This window comes from Peromyscus californicus, unplaced genomic scaffold (assembly GCF_007827085.1).
Source record: "Peromyscus californicus insignis strain IS unplaced genomic scaffold, ASM782708v3 Scaffold_2__1_contigs__length_46816999, whole genome shotgun sequence".
Taxonomy (NCBI): Eukaryota; Metazoa; Chordata; class Mammalia; order Rodentia; family Cricetidae; genus Peromyscus; species Peromyscus californicus.
The window spans coordinates 1,209,542-1,230,197 of NW_026294540.1; the positions used below are offsets into that span (position 1 = coordinate 1,209,542).

At 46.3% G+C, this 20,656-nt stretch overlaps 1 protein-coding gene across 4 annotated transcripts in view; it reads left to right on the forward strand.

Moving 5' to 3' along the window:
• Ttc28 (tetratricopeptide repeat domain 28) overlaps positions 1 to 20,656 on the forward strand; it is a 432,623-nt gene that overhangs the window by 307,562 nt on the left and 104,405 nt on the right. For all 4 annotated transcript variants that reach the window (XM_052754914.1, XM_052754915.1, XM_052754917.1 and 1 more), the window contains one exon: positions 10,255 to 10,762. In XM_052754914.1, coding sequence (XP_052610874.1) covers positions 10,255 to 10,762 — 508 coding nt within the window. The remainder of the gene's footprint in view (positions 1 to 10,254; positions 10,763 to 20,656) is intronic.

The window sequence follows — 20,656 nt, forward strand, 5'->3', positions numbered from 1 at the left end:
GTAGACGAGCATGAAGGGTAACGAGAAACCAGGAGTCCTGAGCAGACTGAGCAGCTGCTTCTAGCCACAGGGACTCACACATGAGCGAGTTATGCTTGAGAGCTGGGGCTGGAGGTGGTGGTGCAGTGAACTGATCATGGCAGTCTTACCACGGAGGATAGGGCGGTGTCTTGGTACACCCTCATGCAGATCTAAACTCCATGGCTTAGATGCCTCGTTCCACTCTGTCTTATGGGAGACTCCTTCCTTTGCCATATCCCATTTTTCACTATGTTAAATTAAAAATACTGGTCATTTTTAGGCCAGCTGGGTCTACAGAGTGAGACCCTGTCTCAGAAAGAGAGAGAAAAAAAAAAAAAGCTAGACACTTTTTTATGGTGAAAATTTATCTAACAAATATAACCTGTTTAATGCCATTGTACATATTTTATGATAAGCTAAAATAAAACAAGTTTAGACAAGTTAATTAAAATTAGAATTTTAATTTTTCCTTATTGAGCATATAAATATTCAACTTTCAGACCTTTGTACGGTGTCTTATTTCTTTGGAGATTTCAGAAAATGAATATATGTGCTTGTATTCCAAATAATTCATGTGCCAAAAGGATGTTAACCAGTGTCACATCAAGGACCTGATGTTTTCAGAATTTTCAGTTGACATAATGAGAGAGGGAAGGATGACATTGATTTGATACATTTACACTTTAAATAAATGTTCAAAGCAGATTAAATTAATATAAATACTTGACAATAGCATTTGTTAATTTACTCAGTTTCATTGGCGTTCAGTGTGTATAACAACAGTTCACAGTAATTGAATACACCTTGTGTGCCAGGCACAATTCCAAGCTCTTTAAATGTGTGGTTATCATTGTCCCATGAAGTGGCTGTCATTTCCCAATCTTGTCTGTAAGGAAACAGAGTGAGCTTCATAGGGGAATGTGTCCTGCGGGGACAAGACTGGACCAGGAAGCACACTGATGGCTATCCATCCTAGGTGGCTTAGCTGACAGAATTAGCAGTTGTTTAAAAAGTCTGATTAAGCCGGGCAGTGGTGGCGCATGCCTTTAATCCCAGGACTAAGGAGGCAGAGCCAGGCGGATCTCTGTGAGTTCGAGGCCAGCCTGGTCTACAGCGCGAGATCCAGGAAAGACGCAAAGCTACAGAGAAACCCTGTCTCAAAAAAAAAAAAAAAAGTCCGATTAAAATTGTCAAAGTTGCCGGGCAGTGGTGGCGCACGCCTTTAATCCCAGCACTCGGGAGGCAGAGCCAGGCGGATCTCTGTGAGTTCGAGGCCAGCCTGGTCTCCAAAGCGAGTTCCAGGAAAGGCGCAAAGCTACACAGAGAAACCCTGTCTCGAAAAACCAAAAAAAAAAAAAAAAAAATTGTCAAAGTTTACCTTTGCATTTGACACTGAATAGCACTGAGGATTTCAGAGACTGAAACAATGCGTTTTAAATATTAATATTTAACCTCATTTGTTAATATTGCCACATTATTTTAAAAATATTTAAATTTATCATTAAGAATAAAATGGTCAGAAGTTAACTCTAGATGGACTTAGTATATAAATAATTGGCAATGAAATAAAAATTACTAAATAAAAACTAGTATAGTTCTAATTTCAGGGGTTGGTTTCAGATGCTGAACATGTAGGGGTGGCTAAACACGGCAGGCTGCTGAATGCAGGGGCCAAGTGATGAGAAAGTGGGAGGAATGAGCTTGTGACCGGTTGCTGGAGGAATGTGTACAGATTTGCTTCTTGTGCCTGTCAACAGCAGAGTCAGTGAAGGCCATGGAGACTTGGGGTGAGTGGCTGGGAGGAGGCACCTGCTGGGACTGGGGACCTGGCACTGGTCCTGGCCCTTCCCTAGTTACTACGATTGACTCTCACCCAAGATAGTGGACCACTACCCATATCTAAGGACATTAAAAGATTCTCTTGGCAAGTGTTTTTCAAAGTTCTGTAAAGAGTCCTGTGGATGCCCAGTTCATCTGAGCAGTGGTACTTCACTTTGGTTTATTTTGAGATGATTGCTCCTGTATTCAAGCAACCCTACCTCAGCCTCCCAAATAGCTGGGACCACAGAGGTATAGTTCAATGGCTGTACCTTCATTCATTCAAATCCCATGTTCAAGCTAGTAGGGTTAGCTGGTTAGCTGATACTTGGAACCAATAGCCTGGGTGATGTATAAATATGAAACTCTAAAACACTCTTGCTCTTGTGCTGAAATCTGGATTTAGAATCATCATTCCCCGTAGGAGAAGAGGAGGAATCTGCTAGAGTGGGTGAGCACACGGAGAGCAGAGGTTGCCTGTCCTTGTTCCTGAACATCCGGAAGCTGTGTGTTTCAGAGCGCCTCAGCAACCATTACGACCTGGCCTTTCTAGTGAGAGGGTGTGGTAACATTCCTTCACGGATGGACGCAGAAGGTCTCAGTTGTTTAATTCCAAAACTTCTCTCCGGATCCTTGAGGGTCATTTTTACACCCAATTTAAAGGTCTCCCGGTATCTTCTAGCATCTGCACACAAGATGTCCCTTTCTGGGACACTCATGTACATGTGTGTTACCCATCTGTCTTCCTCCACATTCCTCCTTATATCCCATCCTGCCAAACCCAGGTTTTATGATTCAGTGTAAATACAACTTCTGAGGTGATCTGTTACATTCCTACCCCTGTTGAACAGTGTTTCATAGTCACTGAAATGACCGTAAATGCAGGGTGTCTGGCAGTGATGGCATGGAACTAAAACAACATCATGCTAGAGTGAACTCTGTCGTGGGAAGCTCCTCTGAGACGAGGCTATCTCCTGGTGCTTTACCCGTCCAACTCTTCTCCAGCAGCCGCTGCAGCTCCAGCTGTCTACTTTGGGGACCATGGTGACTGTGAGGTCCTCCTCTGGTGTAGCCTGGCCACTAGAAGAGACACTAGAAGTTCCTCTCTGCCATTCAGAAGTTGTTGGCTCTCAGCGGCTGCATTGTGGCGTGGCACTGATGGCAACAATTGATATTACATCAAGTTTACACAGGGCATCAAGTTTTCTAGAAGTGAAATCATTATAAATTCTGGCAGTTTTCTAGTGTAATTAAAATGTCTAACAGGAAACCCCTGGGAAACCAGATGCGGTTTTACTATTTCTAGAGCTGACAGTGGCAGTGTTTCTTGCCAGCTTTCGTATCTTATGACCTATAAATTGCTCTTAATAGCTAATCTGTCATCCCAGCTTCTCACACCAGAAAGCTTGTTTCCTTATTAATCTGTTCATTTGCATCTGCAAAGGACATTTACAAATCCTCCGTTTGAAAACATTGCCGTATAATGCCGGCCATTATAAATAATTCATCACCTGTGATAGAAGCTCTTACGCCTAGGTAATAGATCTTTGTGACATTATATTATTCTTCCAACCCTAATATAATTTGGATAAAAATAATTTTTATGAAAGTCCTCTGGCTGCTGGGTTACCATGGAGAACCCGTAACTGTTACTAATGACTCTGTAAGCCCAGAATATAGACTCAAACCAACTATTGTATCACACTAGAAAGACATTCAGCTCTGCATACTGTTTATACAATAATTGCATAATATTCTTTCAAGCTGAGGTTTAGAGTTTGGGACATTCTGGCTGGCTTGACTATGAATAAACCTGACACCAGTCATGGAACATGGGCAGCGTGGAAATGACTTCTGATCTTTACATGCCTCCCTGTATATGTGGTACAGCTAAGTTTCCTCTCTCTCTGGCAGTTCCCTAGACCCCATGGAGGAAGTGTTTCCCTACCTAGAGCCTCAGATTTTAACTGCTTTTGTTTGTTTCATTGATTTGTCTACGTTCATCCAAGAAGCATGTGTAGAAGCAGGAACAGGATGTGAAAGGAGCCATGATGCTTAATGAGGGGATTAGGGTCAGCTCCCAGGCTGAAGCCAGGGCAGTGTGTACATACTCTCATATTCCACCTGGCTATTAACAGGGAAGCTGATGGTGACCATCAGCTTCCCAGTGGCACAAGCAAAGAGGTAAACGTGGTGTTGCTAGAGTGACACTTTCTTTAGAATGATGCCACAGCAGCTGTACACAGAAGCACTGAATTCTGAACAGGTTTTTTTTGCCATGGAGTTATTGTTGGGTGTTGTCATGGGTACCGACAGAGAGGGAAGATGCCTGTAGTTTTTGTCCAAGTGTCTCATGTGAGCACCGAGTGAATATTCCAGGAGCCCTTGACCGTCATCTGCTCTTCATGAGAATTACTTTATCAGCTCAGGTGCTCAAGCTATAATATGCTCCTTAAATAAGATGTGCATGTTATCTAAGACACACCCCAGAAGAACGAGATTCACTCCGCAGTTTTTCTGGGCTCGTATCTGGGTAGCTATTGATTCTTCCTAAGTATTGATTCTCTGTGACTTGGAGAAGCCAGCTGACCTTTGCACCTAGATACACCCAAGGCTATCAAGATTAGCTAACACTGATTTAGGTGTCAGTTCTTCTCCAACATGGTTTTATTATAGAATGGACTGAAGTTTCATTGCCGAAGCTCGTGTAACTGGGCCACCGGATAGTTGGCTCTCATAGCTGACTCTCCTGGAGAGTGAAGTTGATGCTCAGTGGAATATTAGTCAGGATTGGTGGGTTCTGCAGCAATAACAACCAATCCCAGTATCTCGTGCCCACTCTGTGTTCATTACAGATCAGCCAGGGCTCTTGTACAGTAACACGCGCAGATCTGTTTAGATGGAACCATCTATAGCCACAGAGGAAAGGATGTGGTGATACGTGTCCTGCTTTACAGATGCCTGCTTTTCTCAAGGAACAATCACCTTGATTAGCTGAGGCTGGGTGCATAGCTCTGAAGACTGCCCTCTCTCAGTACTTACACTGTACCAAACCGCAAGCAGGTGCTGTGTTAGTTAGCAGTATTCTCTTTATCTTTATGGCTCTCCCTCTGTGTGTGGCAGTATGAATGCCCCTGCAGTCCCTGCTGGCCATTCCATGTAGAGCTTGAGTGTATCCAGTGCCAGGGCTGGAGATGCGGGGTGTGGCCTTTCCCTGCAGCATTATTACTTGGTACCTTTAGGGTGTCACTACACCTCTGTGCATGCAGCTTTGTCTGACATGCCAGGTCTGACATGATGATCAGATGAAGCCATGCTTGGGAAAAGCCTGGGATTGTCTACCTTGGGTACAGACTCATCCAACCTGCTTTCCTAGGCTCAGCACACACGTTTGCATCATGCCTTGTGTGGGCTGTTTTTTTCCTGGAATCACCCACCCACCCCTTCCTCCAAGGGGGGAAGTTCTAATTTATGTATAAATAATTTTTCAACTAATGGCCTTATTTTAGAGTAGAAAATTGAGGAAATAGAGTTCTCACACAGTGACCTCCCATCTGACGTCTTCTGTAGGGTGTGTATCTCACCAACAATGAGCCAATGCTGATATATTATTTACTAAAGTTGACATTTACAGTAGGGTTCATTCTGTGTTATAAACATAAATGTCACATATATCTGCTATTATATCATGCAGATCGTGTTCAATGTCCTAAACTCCCTGTCTTCTACCTGATAACACCCCTACTCACAGTCCTCTGGAACCTCTTCACCCCGAAGCTTGCCTGGTCCTGAATGAATGCAGAAAGGAGCCATTTCAGTCTGGCCTCTTTCACCAACACGTACATCTCCGGTTTCATCTGTGGCTTATTGTGGCTTGATAGACAAACAGTTTAGCCTCATACTGCCTCATAAATGCCACAGTTTAACCATTAACTGAAAGTCCTTGGCTGTGTTGTTTTGGTTTGGAGGTAAGGTCTCGCTGTGTGGATTGGGCTGAACCCAAGCTTTTAATTCTCCTGTGCCAGCCATCTAAGTGCTAGAATCATTGGGATGTGATTTTGGAGGTTGTGGACCTTGAGAAAATGGAGCCTGACTGGAAGAAGTAGGTCCCTGGGGGTGGGCCTTCAGGTATGACAGCCTGATTCCACTTCCTGTTTGCTCTCTGCTGCTTGACTCCAGATCCAATGTGCCCTCACTGTGGTGGTTTCCCTCACGCCTATCTCCTTGAACCTGAAGCCAAAACAAACCCTTCCTGCCTTCACCGCATGTGTCAGGTTTCTTTGGTCACAGCAAGGGGACAGTGACCGAGTCCACCCCTAAATAAAGGGCAGGTTGGGCAGATGTCTGCAGAGCAGTAACCTGAGCACTGTGCTGCCTTCTGCATGGGGTCCAACTGCAAGGTAATGGTGCTGCCTGCCATGGGGTCCAACTGCTTCTGTTGTCTTTTCAGTTGTGGTGACAGAATTCTGTGTTGTTTCCTGGCCATTTTAACATCTCTCTGAAACGACTAAACAGAGTATGTTGGAGCAGGAAGAGAAACTAAGATCTACAAGCCTAAAAGTCCTCTAGTGCCAAGCCCTTACCTGGGCTGCCCAAGCCCTTACCTGGGCTGTCCAAGCTCTCACGGGGGAGGAACCTAGGCTCAGCAGTGCTCTGTAGTGCACATTGCCTCTGACATGTGAATCTCTGTATGTCTGAATCCAGACCCTCTCCATGTTTCTGTGTTCTTTGGCTGGGCCTTGGGTATTTAATGTAGGACCCAGGGTTTATGAGCACTGAGCTGGCAGGGAATACATCATACACGTGGATTTGGGTAGTAAAAGGGAAAATCAATATTTCTGCTACTAGCTGCAAATACAATCCCCATTTCCCCAAGTACATGCAATTAATCAATTGGCAATCACACCGAATATTCCTTAGGTAACAGTGCAAAATATAACCACTATGAAAAATACATAGGCAGGAAGGGAAACACATGCCGGATGGGAGGCAAATGTGTACATCCTCAGAACCATGTTTAACGGTCATGTCATCAGTGTGGTTCTGGTTTGGGTAGTTTAAATCTTATTTTATTTCTCAGACTCAAAACCCTTAAAGATAGGTTGAAGTGTGAAGAAATTTCCAGCTCTAGCTCAGGCCTGGGAGCTGTGCTTTGGCAAGAACTGGACTCATTTCTATCCTGTAGAAAGAGAAAGCCATTGTGTTCTTCTGCCCAGACAGTTTGCTAGTGATGCTTTCTGTGTGCATTTTAGTGTTCAATACAGATGTTCTCAGATGTGTCCTCTGTGGGAAGCAGCTGCTGCTTTTCTGGCACAGAAGCCTCAGCGAGATCAATATAGGAAGGTAGTGTGAGCCTCAGTGCAAACACAGCGTCTGTGTGCATTGGGCCTGGGATTCCCCATTGACAGGAGCCTTCATATCCCCTTAATAACCTGAACTGTTTCAGGTTTACCCTTATTCTTCAGGAGCAGGAACAAAGACAAGTGATTAATTTCAAACAGACTTAGCTGATAAATACTATCACATGTTATTTGCCCAGGGGCTATAGACACTAGATTTTATTTCCTGTGAAACTGATAGGAATATAGATGTTCAGTCACGAGTACTGATGTTTTTAGTGGCTGCTTCTAGTGGCTGCCTGGTAAGAGCCCAGCTCACGTGGCTCGGGGTCATCAGTACCCACGCACCTTGGCTGTGAGTTTATGGAGCACTGCACCATTACTATGATGCTATCAGGAATGGTCCTGTTGGATGCCAGCCCAGCCCTTCCAAGTGTGTACAATGCTGTTATTAGCACCATTTTATAAATATTGAAGAAGTGAAATGACTCTGATGCTCAACCCTGTTCCATCTTGTCCTGTGCTGAGCCTGCCCCTGGCTTCAGAAGCTATCATGCATGCTCTATCATTACACAGTCATTCCCAGAGATGTGAGGGGTAGGACGCTGCCTTGAAGAGTCCTGCCTGACAGCTCTACAGAGCTAAGGGGAGGATGGCAGGAAAGGGCTGATGCCCCAGTCTTCTCCAGATACCCTGGGAGGGAGGTGCATGGTAGTTCCTCTCCTCATGCTCACAGAGCTTCAGTGAGGCAGCTCCTGTGTCTTCCTGACATTTAGAGAAATGAAGACTCAGAAGCACAAGATCCCCGAACCTTCATTTAGACTTGCCATAAACCAGAAGTTTCCAAGCACAGTGACACCTGGGGTGCTGTGCCTGCCTGAGTCTTATAAATCTGTCTGCTACACTGTTCGAAGCCTCATTGCCTCCAACCAGATATGCTCTGTGGAGCTAGCTAGTGAATTATTTATGGCTTACACATTTGACAGGGGCTCGGGGCTACATTTGAAAACACTCAGCTCCTGGCTTGTTGCTGTGGAAGGTAGAAATGTCTTTCTGGAAACCAAGGCTCAGAGCTGTGGAGTTGCTGCAAGTCCCAGAGGTAGGGTACCCGAGTAGCTGAGCTCAGTGTGTCTGGTCCTTCGCTGCCTGGCTTCCCAGAGAAGGGCCTGTGCATCCTGCCAAGAGGGCAGCAGGCTGTAGTCTGTACTGTGGCCTCCCTAGAGAGGTTTTGATGGAAAAGAAGCTGAGCAGAGGAAGGGATGGAAAAGCACCACATGGAGATTGAAAGACACTGAGGCCAGGCCTACAGCAAACGAAGAAAAGATTGTGAGGGTCAGTGCTAGTAGGGTTGGAGCAGCAGAGAGCCATGGTACAGTGGGCTGACATGGTACCCCACCCTCTGTTCCCCAGCGGCTCAGAGTGGAGACCTGAGGCCAACACTGATTTAGTGGCATGTTGCCTTGTGACGTCATTGCTGTCCTGGCCAGGGTCCAGCTGGTACAGCATCATAACATCCCTAGAATTTTATCTATTCTCACTGCTCGGACAAGAACAAAAAAGCAAACTTATAAGTATTTATTTCCTTTCTGATTTCTAAATCTTTTTGTGGGAACACGTGTGTGTTGATAAAAGCAACTTAATGTAGTTCACTTTGCAAACACACCACTCAGAAGCACTGTGCAAATGGTCTTAGCCCCTGTTAGCAAGACCTGCCACTTCACAAAGCAAACAGGGAAAGCACATCACTCATATCTATGAAATATTAATAAAGCCTTCAGAAGGGCACGAAAGAGCACATCTGAGACAGAACAGCCCTCCTCTACAGGGACAGCACTGCCTCATTGTTGCTCTCTGGCTGGAGGCCCCTGTGACCAAGCGCACCCTTTGTTCTTCCAGGGTCACATGTTTATGTTACAGAGGCGGAAGCAGCGTGAAGAAAGGGGCCACAAGCCAAGTGGCTGCAGACATGTAATGAAGGAGAGGAAGGGAGGCGAGCTTCCAAGTTTCAGAATAAAGGGAAGGGAAAGCCTAGCGCCACTTCCCTTTTATATCTCTACACAAAGGACTTGAGAACCCAACACTAGACTCTAAGACTGTCTGCACTTGGTAGGGGCTGGGAAGCGTATGGCCTCCTCTTTGATGCTTTAGTTCTCTGTTTGTTTTGTACTCTGTGTAGTACTGCAGCGGCATACAGTCATTTTCACTAAGACCTCTAAGTTTTAATCTTTATTTCTTTTCCATGCTGGGGATTGAACTCAGGACCTTGCATGCTATTGGCAAGTGCTCTACTGCTGAGCTATACCACCAGTCCCATTAAGACCTTGAAGGCAGACAGGATTTGATACAGATGACTGGTGTGCAGTGTGTGGGGTCCTGGCAGGTGCCCTTCTCTGTGCTGAGAGGCTGCTGCTCAGAGACTCACGAAGGTAAAGGGAAGCTGGGGCTCCACATGAGCAAGAGGAGCATGGCCAGCCAAGTGAGGGCTGCCAGGTTCTGAGGTGTTAGCTGGGCCCCACCCACAGTTCTCCTTTGATTCTGATCCAGAGCTAAGCCAGAAATCACTTTAGGGAGCAGGATAAGAGAACAGAGTCCTGGCCATGGTGGAAAGTATCCCCCTCAACATGTGCCATTGGCTTTGGGAGAGAGATGCAGAGGGTCACAGAGCTGCTCCGGGGACAGAGCCACTCGCGTGTCCCCTAGCATCCTGTGCTCAGGGAATAGAGCCACACAGGGGTCCTCAGTACCCCGTGTCTGTCATGGGATTCACGCACCCTCTGACAACCTCTTCCGTCACAGAAGCTAGTGGGTACTAACAGAGCTGTAATAACAGTGACTGTTAGGAATTTCAGTAAGTCTTCCGGATGAAAACTACATGAAACACCCCACTGCTTACATGGCCATTGTCTTCTGTTAGTGATTTGCTGTGGGATGTGCTCTTTGTTGGTTCTGAATGGGCCTGTGGTCTCCTGACAGAAACACCACTGGAAGCCGGGTTGATAATTCCAGAGAACTCTCAAGTTTTACCTGCTGTTTTATCTGCTGTGTCCTCATTTCCTGCCTTGTCCTTCCTCTCCAGGCAGCTTCGTCAGCCCTGAGCAGTCTGGGTCATGTGTACACAGCCATCGGAGACTATCCCAATGCTCTGGCCAGTCACAAACAGTGCGTTCTTCTTGCCAAGCAGTCCAAAGATGAACTTTCTGAAGCCCGAGAACTCGGCAACATGGGGGCTGTGTACATCGCCATGGGCGACTTTGAGAATGCCGTGCAGTGCCACGAGCAGCACCTGCAGATAGCCAAGGGCCTGGGGAGCAAGCGGGAGGAGGCCCGTGCCTACAGCAACCTGGGCAGTGCCTACCACTACCGGAGGGACTTTGACAAGGCCATGTCCTACCACAACTGCGTGCTGGAGCTGGCGCAGGAGCTGATGGAGAAGTCCATTGAGATGCGGGCCTACGCTGGCCTGGGCCATGCCGCCAGGTGCATGCAGGACTTGGAGAGGGCAAAACAGTACCATGAGCAGCAGCTGGGCATTGCTGAGGACCTCAAGGACCGGGCTGCAGAGGGCCGCGCATCCTCCAATCTGGGTAAGGGCCTGCCTTTGCAACCCTGGGCTAAGCTGGAAATGGCTGGAGTAGCCACTGTCTTTTTCGAGAGCTTGTGTGTTTTGGTTAAAAAGAATTCCTTTTGTATCTTTCCTTCAGCCATACCCCCTGAGTCTGCCTACTGTAAATCACACCATCTCTTTTGTGCTCTGAGAATTAAACCTCTCAGTGCTGGGAAACAAACACCCCACCTTTCAGCCCATGCAGAGAGAAGAGCAAGTACCTCTCTAACAGAGAGAGGAGCATGGAGGTGGTAGGGAGCTGTGTGTGATTTAAGAGCCTGAGGAAAATACAACAGGGATAGCTTGACTTGGTGAATTAGCCCACAGTGCACCTTCTCCCTCAAAATTATGTATATTGAAGAATAATATTGATAGCTTTCATGTAAATGCAACATCATTTTGTGGAAGACCCGTAAGGAAGATGTATTTGCAGTTGGTTTGGTGTTTGGTGACAGTCAGGACAATTCAATGTGACTGGTAGAAACCTGTGAGTAACTGGATAGCAGGCACTTTGGCAACGTCTCTGGACTCTGTGTCCAAACACGGCAGCCACACAGTGACAGAAGACACAGGGGGGTTTGGAAGTGTAAGTAGGCTTCATTGCTGAGCCAGAAACTTCTGGCCATTTGTGAGCTCTGGAGGATTGGATGGGGAGAGGATTGAAAGCGACCTCACTGGTGTTGGCCTGGGCTTCAGATATCACTGGCAGCGACTGTAGTGAGTCCTTTTCTTACGTGAACTGCCACACAGCTGACTCCATATCCCACTGGCGCCATATTAGCACTTCCCTTCCCTCCACCTCTGCTGCTTTAACCACAGTCTTTGTAAAACCCACACTGTGGCCTTTGGTATAAAGGCCTGCGGGTCCTTAGGTGGCTCTGAAGATGACCTTGAGGCCAGAATGGGAGTCTAGACTTGCAGGACTCTTCAGCCGTTTGACTTGAGGACATGATGTCATCTACTAAATCTACACTTGAGAACTGTACCATTGAGTCGCACACACTCCAGTCCTGTATTTTAGTTGGGACTGCATTCATGGTTGTCCTTGGCTGCATGTGACCCGTGGGTCTCGGTTCATCATAGTTGTCCTTGGCTGCATGTGGTCTGTGGGGCCCAGGTTCACCATGTCTGGAAGAACCAAAGTAATAAGTTCCCGGCTGTCTGTATTCATTCTATCAATTACTGGTGTTTATTGGCTCCTTACTCTGTGATTAATCCTGTGTCATTTATTTAAGGGATGTCAACACCTCAAAAGCCTTGTGCCTTTGAAGAGCTAATAATATAATAAGTTGGGAAAACATCACACACAGAGAACAACAGGGGTTTATCTGCTTGCTGTTTTAGCTCTGCCTCTTCTCGTATTTTCAGTAGTTCCTCTAGAGAGTACATCATGCATTCTCCTCGTTAGTGAATGGGGAGCATATGCTGTACCCCTTCCTCATAGGTAGATATTTTTCTAGATCATTCAGAAATTTATCAATTTTCTTGATTCGTTTTTAAGAAGACCCAATCTTTGCTCTGTTAGTGCTTTGGCTGTGTATGTTTGCTATTCCATTTGTTTCTGCTGGTGTCTTGTGTAATTTTATCTCCTCTCCTCTGAGTCCTTGTTTTAGCTGCCAAATGTCAAACCTTAGCCCACTGATTGTACCCCTTCTTTTCAGTACAGCTGTGTAAAGGAATTACATTTCCTCTGAACAGTGCTTCACCCACCACATAATTTCTGTATTATGTTTTCACCTTCATTGAACTTAAATCATTTTATAAGATCATTTATTATTTTTATCTGGTCCATTTGCTTAATTTTAAGCTACTTGGAGTCTGGGGTAGGGCTTAGTGGTAGAATATTTGCCCATGGTTCAATTTCTAACACTATACAGAAAAAAAAATCAATAATCAAAACACTGGGCTGGGGAGATGGCTCTGTGGATGAGTGTTTGCTGCCAAGCCTGAGGACTTGGGTTTTGACATTGTCATGCAAGCCTGTAACACTAGAGCTAGGAGGAAGGGTATGGGAAGATAGGCAGGTCTGGGGGCTGGATGGACTCAGAGTCCTACTCATGAATGACTGAACTGGGGGCGGGGCATGTCTGATAGACACCTGGATTGGCCTCTGAAGGGCAATAAGAGATGACAGGAGACTTTGTGCATTTTTGTGTATACATGATGTGTGTGTGTGTGTGTGTGTGTGTGTGTGTGTGTGTATGTGTATGTGTGGATGTACATGTGTACAGAGGCCAGAAGCTGACATTGGTGTCCTAAATTGCTGTCTATCATTTATAGGTTGGTGAAGGGTCTCTCACTGAACCCAGAGTTCACTGATCTGATTTGGCTCCTCTAGCTAGCCCCCTTGCCCTAGGGCTTCCCTGTCTCTGCCTCCCAAGCACGGGGATTATAGGCAGGCTGCCACGAGTACCTAGAGTTAACCTGGGCACTGGGGATCCAAATGCAAGTCCTCACACTTGTGCTGTAAACACTGCCCACTGAGCTCTTCCAACCCTGACTTAGTGAATTGTAATATATTCAGGGACTAGATTTTTCAAACCTATGAAGAGAAAGAAAATCAAAAACAGGAAGAGAACCATGGTCCAAGCCTCCTAAGTACAAGGCAGAATAAATGGGTCAAGAGAAATATTTGAAAAAGTAATGGGTAAAAATTGCTTACATTTGATGGAAGTTAGATAAAATGACACATAAAGGTATACATAGAAGATAGATGATAGACACACACACATAGAGAGAGAGATAATATGATGAAGATTCAAAAAAAATGAAAGGAAGAAAATTCAAATGTAAGTCATATCTGAGCATGTTATAATCCAAATGCTTCAACTGACATAGGAAATCTCAGAAGCAATCAAGGAAAATAAAAAAGGCATATATGCTGCATCTTTACCAGAAACAAATGGGGTCAGAAACACTGGGGAGACATTGGTAAGGGTGGGGACTTGAAAAAGAGGTCTTACTATGTAGCCTAGGCTGGTTTGAAACTCACTATGTGGACCAGACTGGCCGCAAACTCATAGAGATCCACCTGCCGCTGTCTCTGCTTCTCAAATGCCGGGCTTAAAAGTGTGCTAAAAGAAAGATTAAAATGTTCCATCAAACCTAGAATGCTGTATCCAGAAAAACTATTCTTCAAGAATGAAGGCAAAATGTGTGCCTGTAATCCCAGGAGGCCACGGCTCACCCGGGACTTCGGGCAAGTCCTTTTCTCAAAGTAAGCCAAACAGACAAAAAGACAGAGGGAGAGAAACAAACAAATTAAAAGGAATGAAGGCACATGTAGTGTCTTTTAGGTGGGCCACACGAGGAGCTCATTACTGGCAGAGAACCGTGAGAAATGTTGAATGAAGTCCTTTGGACAGACGGAAAATGATACCATATGGAGACTCAGGTATTTAGGAGAGGAAAAGGGTACCAGAAATGGTAAATACATGGATAAACAAGACATTGTTTTCCTCTTAAGTAATTAAAATGACTGTTTAAAACAAAAATAGAATACTGTATTTAAAATAAGGCAGGTAAAGTAAAGCTTGTGGCAGCTGCAGCATCATTGCAGCAGGTGCAGCAGGTGCAGCAGGTACAGCAGATGCATTTGCAAGGCTGCCAGGTTCTTAGATCTCCCAGGAAACACTCCGGTGTTAGCTCAAAGTAGACTCCAAACTGTGAAGAACACCTGAAATCTTCAGAGCAACTTCCAAGAGAAACAAAAAGGTACAGCTACCAAACAAGCAAGCGGAGGAGGAGAACAAGAGGACACTGTAAGGTGGCAACCCCAAATCGATGAGGACTGATTCCATTAAATGTTAAAGAAAAGACCACAGAAGGGGGCTGGAGAGCTGGATCCATGGTTAGGAGACCCTCTGCTCCTGCAGAGGACCTGGGTTCAATTCCTAGCACCCACAGGGTGGCTCACAACGATCTGAAACTCCAGTTCCAGGGGATCTGACACCCTCTTCGGGCTTTATGGGTACCAGGCACACACACAGTGCACACACATGCATACAGACAAAACACTCATACATATTAAATAAAACTTATAAAAAATAAAACAGGTCACAGAAAACTCTGGGTTGTCTGTTCTCTCCCCCCCGCCCCCCAGAGCTGAGGACTGAACCCAGGGCCTTGTGCTTGCTAGGCAAGCGCTCTACCACTGAGCTAAATCCCCAACCCCATGTTGTCTGTTCTTAACAAACATACGTAAATAATTAAATATGAACCACAGAAACACTATAGGAAGGTGGGGTGAGCATACCAGTATCCGATAATGTAGACTTTAAAAGAAAGGTATATCACCAATGATTTAAAAAAAAAAATAGTATCTAAAAATCCCCGCAGTTTGTGTCCTGTCAGCTCACAGGGAAATTGCGCACACTACAGATCACAGCCGCACAAGCGTTCCGGGCGCCGCCGCTCACATGACTGTGGCCAGTTTGTACTCATTATATCAAAACAAGTAAAGGCAACTCAAGAGAAGAGGAAGGGATGGTTTATGTTCAGGAGAGTGCAGATTATTTCATTTTAGAATTAAACTGATTTGCGGGGGCGGGGGTGGGGCCCGGGGGGCGGGGTGGGGGAGGCATAGGAGAGAATAGACAAATGATTTGTCAGTGAGCATTAGCCTGTGAGAGAGGCTCGGAATACAGTGGCTCATAGAGTTAAAGGAAGAAACACACCCACCCCCAGCGATAGGCAGAGGTTTCTTCTAAATGGGCATTTTCTCTGTTTCCCTATTTTTCCCCCCAAGACAGGGTTTCTCTGTGTAGTCCTGGCTGTCCTAGAACTAGCTCTGGAAACTAGGCTGGCCTCGAACTAAGATCCACCTGCCTCTGCCTCCCAAGTGTAAATGGGCATTCTTAACAGTTGATAAACGTGTATATTTAAAAAAATTTTTTTTCAGAAGACACAGATGAGCTGAACATAGTGCCAGCTGCTTGGGCTGGGGACAGTCTGAGTGTCATTCCTTTGGAAGCCCTGTAGTCTCTGACCACAGGATATTAGTGAAACCTAAATTTAATGACAGTACAGTGTCTCAGGAACTCCTCAAGTTATGAATTGTTATGTGTCTGCAAACACTCCTGTGTGGGGTGCTTGCCTGTATGTGCCCATGTGAAACCAGAGGACACTGGTGTAGTTCCCTTAAGACAGGGTCTCTCACTGAGTCTAGAACCTGACATCCCATGTCTGACTGGTGACAGCCATACTCATAATGATTATGGTGAAGGGTTCCAATTAAGCTCTGCTCACAGGACAGAGGCCGGCTGAGTTCCCAGCATGGAACTGTTAGGTTTTTTTCCTCACTGGGTCTGTGGACAGAACCAACTCTCCTGAGCAGTGGCAAATGGCACCAGTTAGAAAGGCTCATCAGCCGTGGTATCCACTTGTTACTGAACCTTGCTCATGTAGATGCAGTTGACCACACGACCCAAAGTCCCCAAGATGAAGCGCTCTGACAGCAGAACCACCTGATGCCTCCCCAGATGACAGGTGAGCATCATGCCCCCATGGGCAATCAATCCAACTGTGCCCGGAAACCTGGGCCCTCTTTCGGGCAAACCCAATTGTTTTCTGCAGAAGTGAACTTCAAGACATATATTGCAATTTTTAGCTTTAGAATTTTCATTTGGTTCTTTTCATTAACCTTTCGGTTTTTAGCACTAAGATTTTATGTGTTTGTGGTAATATTTTTCCCTTTATGTAGCCTAGTCTAGATATGGCGTGTGCTTTTAAAACCTTGACAGCTAAATCCATGTGAGCCATCTAGGGGTTAGACCCTTTTGTGGTTTTTCAGTTGGGCGGATATCCTCATGCTGTGAGATTTAAAGTGTGTCATTCACTGGCTTTAGTGTGGTCAGGGTTGTTTGCTGGTTGATTGTTGTTTTTCTTATCACTACACTCTGTGCGGTAACATGGGAGTCTGTCTCACATTGTGAGAGATGTGCAGACACTGCCTTCTGGTGCCTCTGTCTTGATAACATCCGGGTGCTGCTGCTGCTTTCCCAGGCAATTGACTTGACTGAATTCAGCCTCTTGGTGGGTGGCAGAGGAACCCTTTCTTTGCAACTTTTAATTTAGAGGCTGTCTTAGTTAGAGATTCATGCTGTGGTAAACACCATGACCAAATGCAGCTTGGGGAGGAAGGGGTTTATCTCATCTTACAGCCTGTGATCCATCAACCAGGGAAGTCAAGGCAGGAACCTGGAGGCAGGAACTGAAGCAGAGGCCATGGAGGAGTGCGGCTCACTGGCTTGCTCCTGCTCACCAGCACCTTCTGGTGTGCTCCCTCCCCACTCCTGTGTGGTCATCTACAGCAGTTTGGGTTCAGCGAAAAGCTGCTGCCCCACTGCTGAAGCCCCCACTTACTTTTAACCTCAGCAATTCGACTTTTGCCCCTCCCCAGAGATCAGCAGGCATCCCCTCAGGGGGTACTGAGAGGCCTTTTGATGTTCCAGATTTGCGTCACACCACAGCCACTGATGTCCCCTACCACTGTCCTTTCTTCCTGGCTGTTCTTTGTGCAGATTGATGTTTTTTTTTTTTTTAAGTTACAACTGTGGTGTATGCTTTTGTGCAAACAGTTCTTACAAAGTGAATGAATTGGAAAAGGACACCTGCCTCCTCATGTAACTTCTCTGCCCCACACCCAGAGTTAGCTACAGTTAGTGGTTTGGTAGAACCTTCCAGACCCTTTACCGTATGCACAGACTCATATCTGTGGATGCAGGCTCGGTGGCTGCAGCCTGTTCCGTGTGTGGAGTGGAGTCATGATACACTCCCCAGAGCCTGCCTCTCTTCCCAGCCTCCATCTCAGTCTTGGAGGCGCCCTAACCTCCAAGCGGGAGTTCTTGTGTTTTGTTGCTTCTGATCTTTGTCTGTCACCCCCAGCCTTTGACCCCTGCTTCCTGCACACTGTTTTCAACTCTACTCTTTCTCACCTCCCTCCTGTTTCCTGTGTCCGGGTGCCTAGTGAGTCCGTCTCACACTGGTGTTCAGTATTACTGAATCCAAACATGAAATTTGGCTTCCCAACACTGGCCATCGGGCTTTGCTGAACTGTTGAGGACAGCCCTGTCTTGTGGCCGTGTACCTGAGGCTGATGTCACTGAATGCTGTAAACTTGGAGCTTCAACAATGCAGATGTATTCTCTCACAGCCCCATTGTTGCTAAGAGCCTAAAATAAGCTTCACTGGCTAAAGCCAAGTCCTTTGTAGGTGGCCTGGGGAAATCTGTTTCTTTGCCTTTCCCTCCTTCTATGGGCCACTTCCTGCCCCAGGCCACCATCTTCCTCTAGTAGGGACAGCTGGGCCTTTGTCAGGCCTGCCTAGCAGATCAGAGTAAGCATTACCACCCCGAAGGAAGGTTTCCAGGGAAGGGTCATGGGGACACTGCTCAGCCTACCACGCTATCCTGATAGCACACGGATATCAGTTTCTCCCCCTTTACTTTGCTTCAGCTGACTGCCACTCTAAGCTGCCCAGTGTGTTACAAGAACCCACCAGCCAAGCTCCTCCGTCTGCGTCATCCATGTCCCTCCACCTCTACAGCAGTGTTAGGCTTATTTTATTTTATTATTTTATGCACATTGGTGTGAGGGTGTCAGATCCCCTAGAACTGGAGTCACAGACAGTTGTGAACTGCCACATGGGTGCTGAGATTTGAACCCAGGTCCTCTGGAAGGGCAGCCAGTGTTCTTAACCACTGAGCCATCTCTCCAACCCCTAGGCTTATCATCTTAAAGCTCCACTTGTTGGCTGCAGTGTCCTGTGTCCCAACAATAGTCAGTTGATGGGTAATGTCTTTATGCTGTGAATATGTGTTCCTGTGATTGGTTGATAAATAAAGCTGTTTGGCCAATGGTGAGGCAGAATAAGGTTAGGTGGTACATTTGAACTGGAGAGAGAGGAAGGAGAAAGAGAACAGAGGAGACGCTGCCAGCAGCCACCAGGAGAAGCAAGATGTAAAGATATGGTAAGCCACAAGCCACGTGACAAAGCATAGATTTATAGAAATGGGTTAATTTAAGATATAAGAGCTAGCTAGCAAGAAGTCTGCCACAGCCATAGTTTAAAAATAATATGAGCCTGTGTGTGTTTACTTGGGTCTGAGTGGCTACGGACTGGGCGGGACACAGGAAAACCTTCTGCTACAGTCAGTCATTACTGTGCATCAAAGCTGTCCTGACGATGGACACATCCCGTCTTCTGTCTGTATTCCTGCCACTTCTCCTGAGCACTCTGCACCTACTGTGCGGTTTCTGGCCTCACCATTTTCCACCTTGGCCATGCTTTCCTGCTTTTATGTTCTTCCTGCAGCTGTCTCCTCCTCCTTGTCTACAGTTACCCACCACTTCAGCATTACCTGAAATTCCATTCACCACTTGTAGCCTCTCTTTATAGTATCGCAAAATGTGTCTCTTTCTCTGTTCTATTCAGATGTAATCACTGTTGTGTGTGCACTTGTATAGGGATAGTCACCTCTGAGGCACTGGAGTCCACGCCTCTTGCTTTGTCGTCTCTTCAATATCCACAGAGTGGATTCACTGTGCATTTGGCTAATGTCTCAGTTAGGGTTTCTACCTTGACCACGGCAACTCTTATAAAGGAAAATATTTAATTGGGGTGGCTTGCTTACAGGTCAGAGGTTCAGTCCATTATCATCACGATGAGACATGGCAACATTCAGGCAGACATGGTGCTGGAGAGGTAGCTGAGAGTTCCACATCTTGCACAGGCAACAGGAAGTGATCTGTCTCACTGGGTGTGGCTTGAGCATAGCTGAGACCTCAGAGCCCGCCTCCACAGTGACACACTTCCTCCAACAAGACCACACCTATTCCAACTAGGCCACACCTCCTAATAGTGCCACTCCCTTGGGGCCATTTTCTTTTAAACCACCACAGCTAAGAACAAGCAATTAAGAGTTCAGTCACGGCCGGGTGGTGGTGGCGCACGCCTTTAATCCCAGCACTCGGGAGGCAGAGCCAGGCGGATCTCTGTGAGTTCGAGACCAGCCTGGGCTACCAAGTGAGTTCCAGGAGAGGCGCAAAGCTACACAGAGAGACCCTGTCTCGAAAAACTAAAAAAAAAAAAAAAAAAAAGTTCAGTCACAAAGTGGTGTGCCAGGGTGACTAGCAGATGCCTTTGGAAAGAAACCGGAGGAGGGAAGGGGTTGGGGGAAACTCACATGAGTTCAGTGTTCTACACTCCCAGTAGTGACCTCTCCCACTTTAATTGGTGAATAGAACTGCAAGGGGGTATCAAGGTGACATCTTAGAGGTCAGGAAGGAAAGGCAGCCAGGGAGACCGAGTCATGACACAGGAGTGGGGAGCAGGTGGAGCTCTTCTTCAGAGAGAAGAAAGCTTCAGGATGTGGTGGGTATAATCTTTATATCAAAGACGCCAAGGAAAGTGAGCTCACGGAGCCCTTCCATCGCAGATGCTTCCTGTGTCTGTGAGGGATGTAGTAAAGCTTGTGGAGCGCTGCAGAGAAGGTGAGGTTGCCCTGATACCGATCACCTACTTGATGGAGCTGATGTAGTAACTCTTGGGATTCTTGTAAACAGCAGAGCAGCCTGGAGCTGTCTGAGTAACTTCCTCCTGTGAATCGGTGCTGATGCAAACGGCCTTGGGAATGGGCACCTCTTCAGGCTTTATGCTCCAAATACTTGTACATACAGGACATTGTTTCTGTCACCGTGAGGGTTTTGGTGGCTCTAATTTAGGCACTTGGAAGTCAAACCTCTGATGGTCTGTGGAATAGGTTGCTAGACTGATGTTCCAATTAATGTTCTCCGGCTCCAGCTGTCACAGATCTTCTCACTGACTGGGAAACCAGGCAGAGTTGCCTCCTCTCAGTTGGGATAAAGTGTAATTA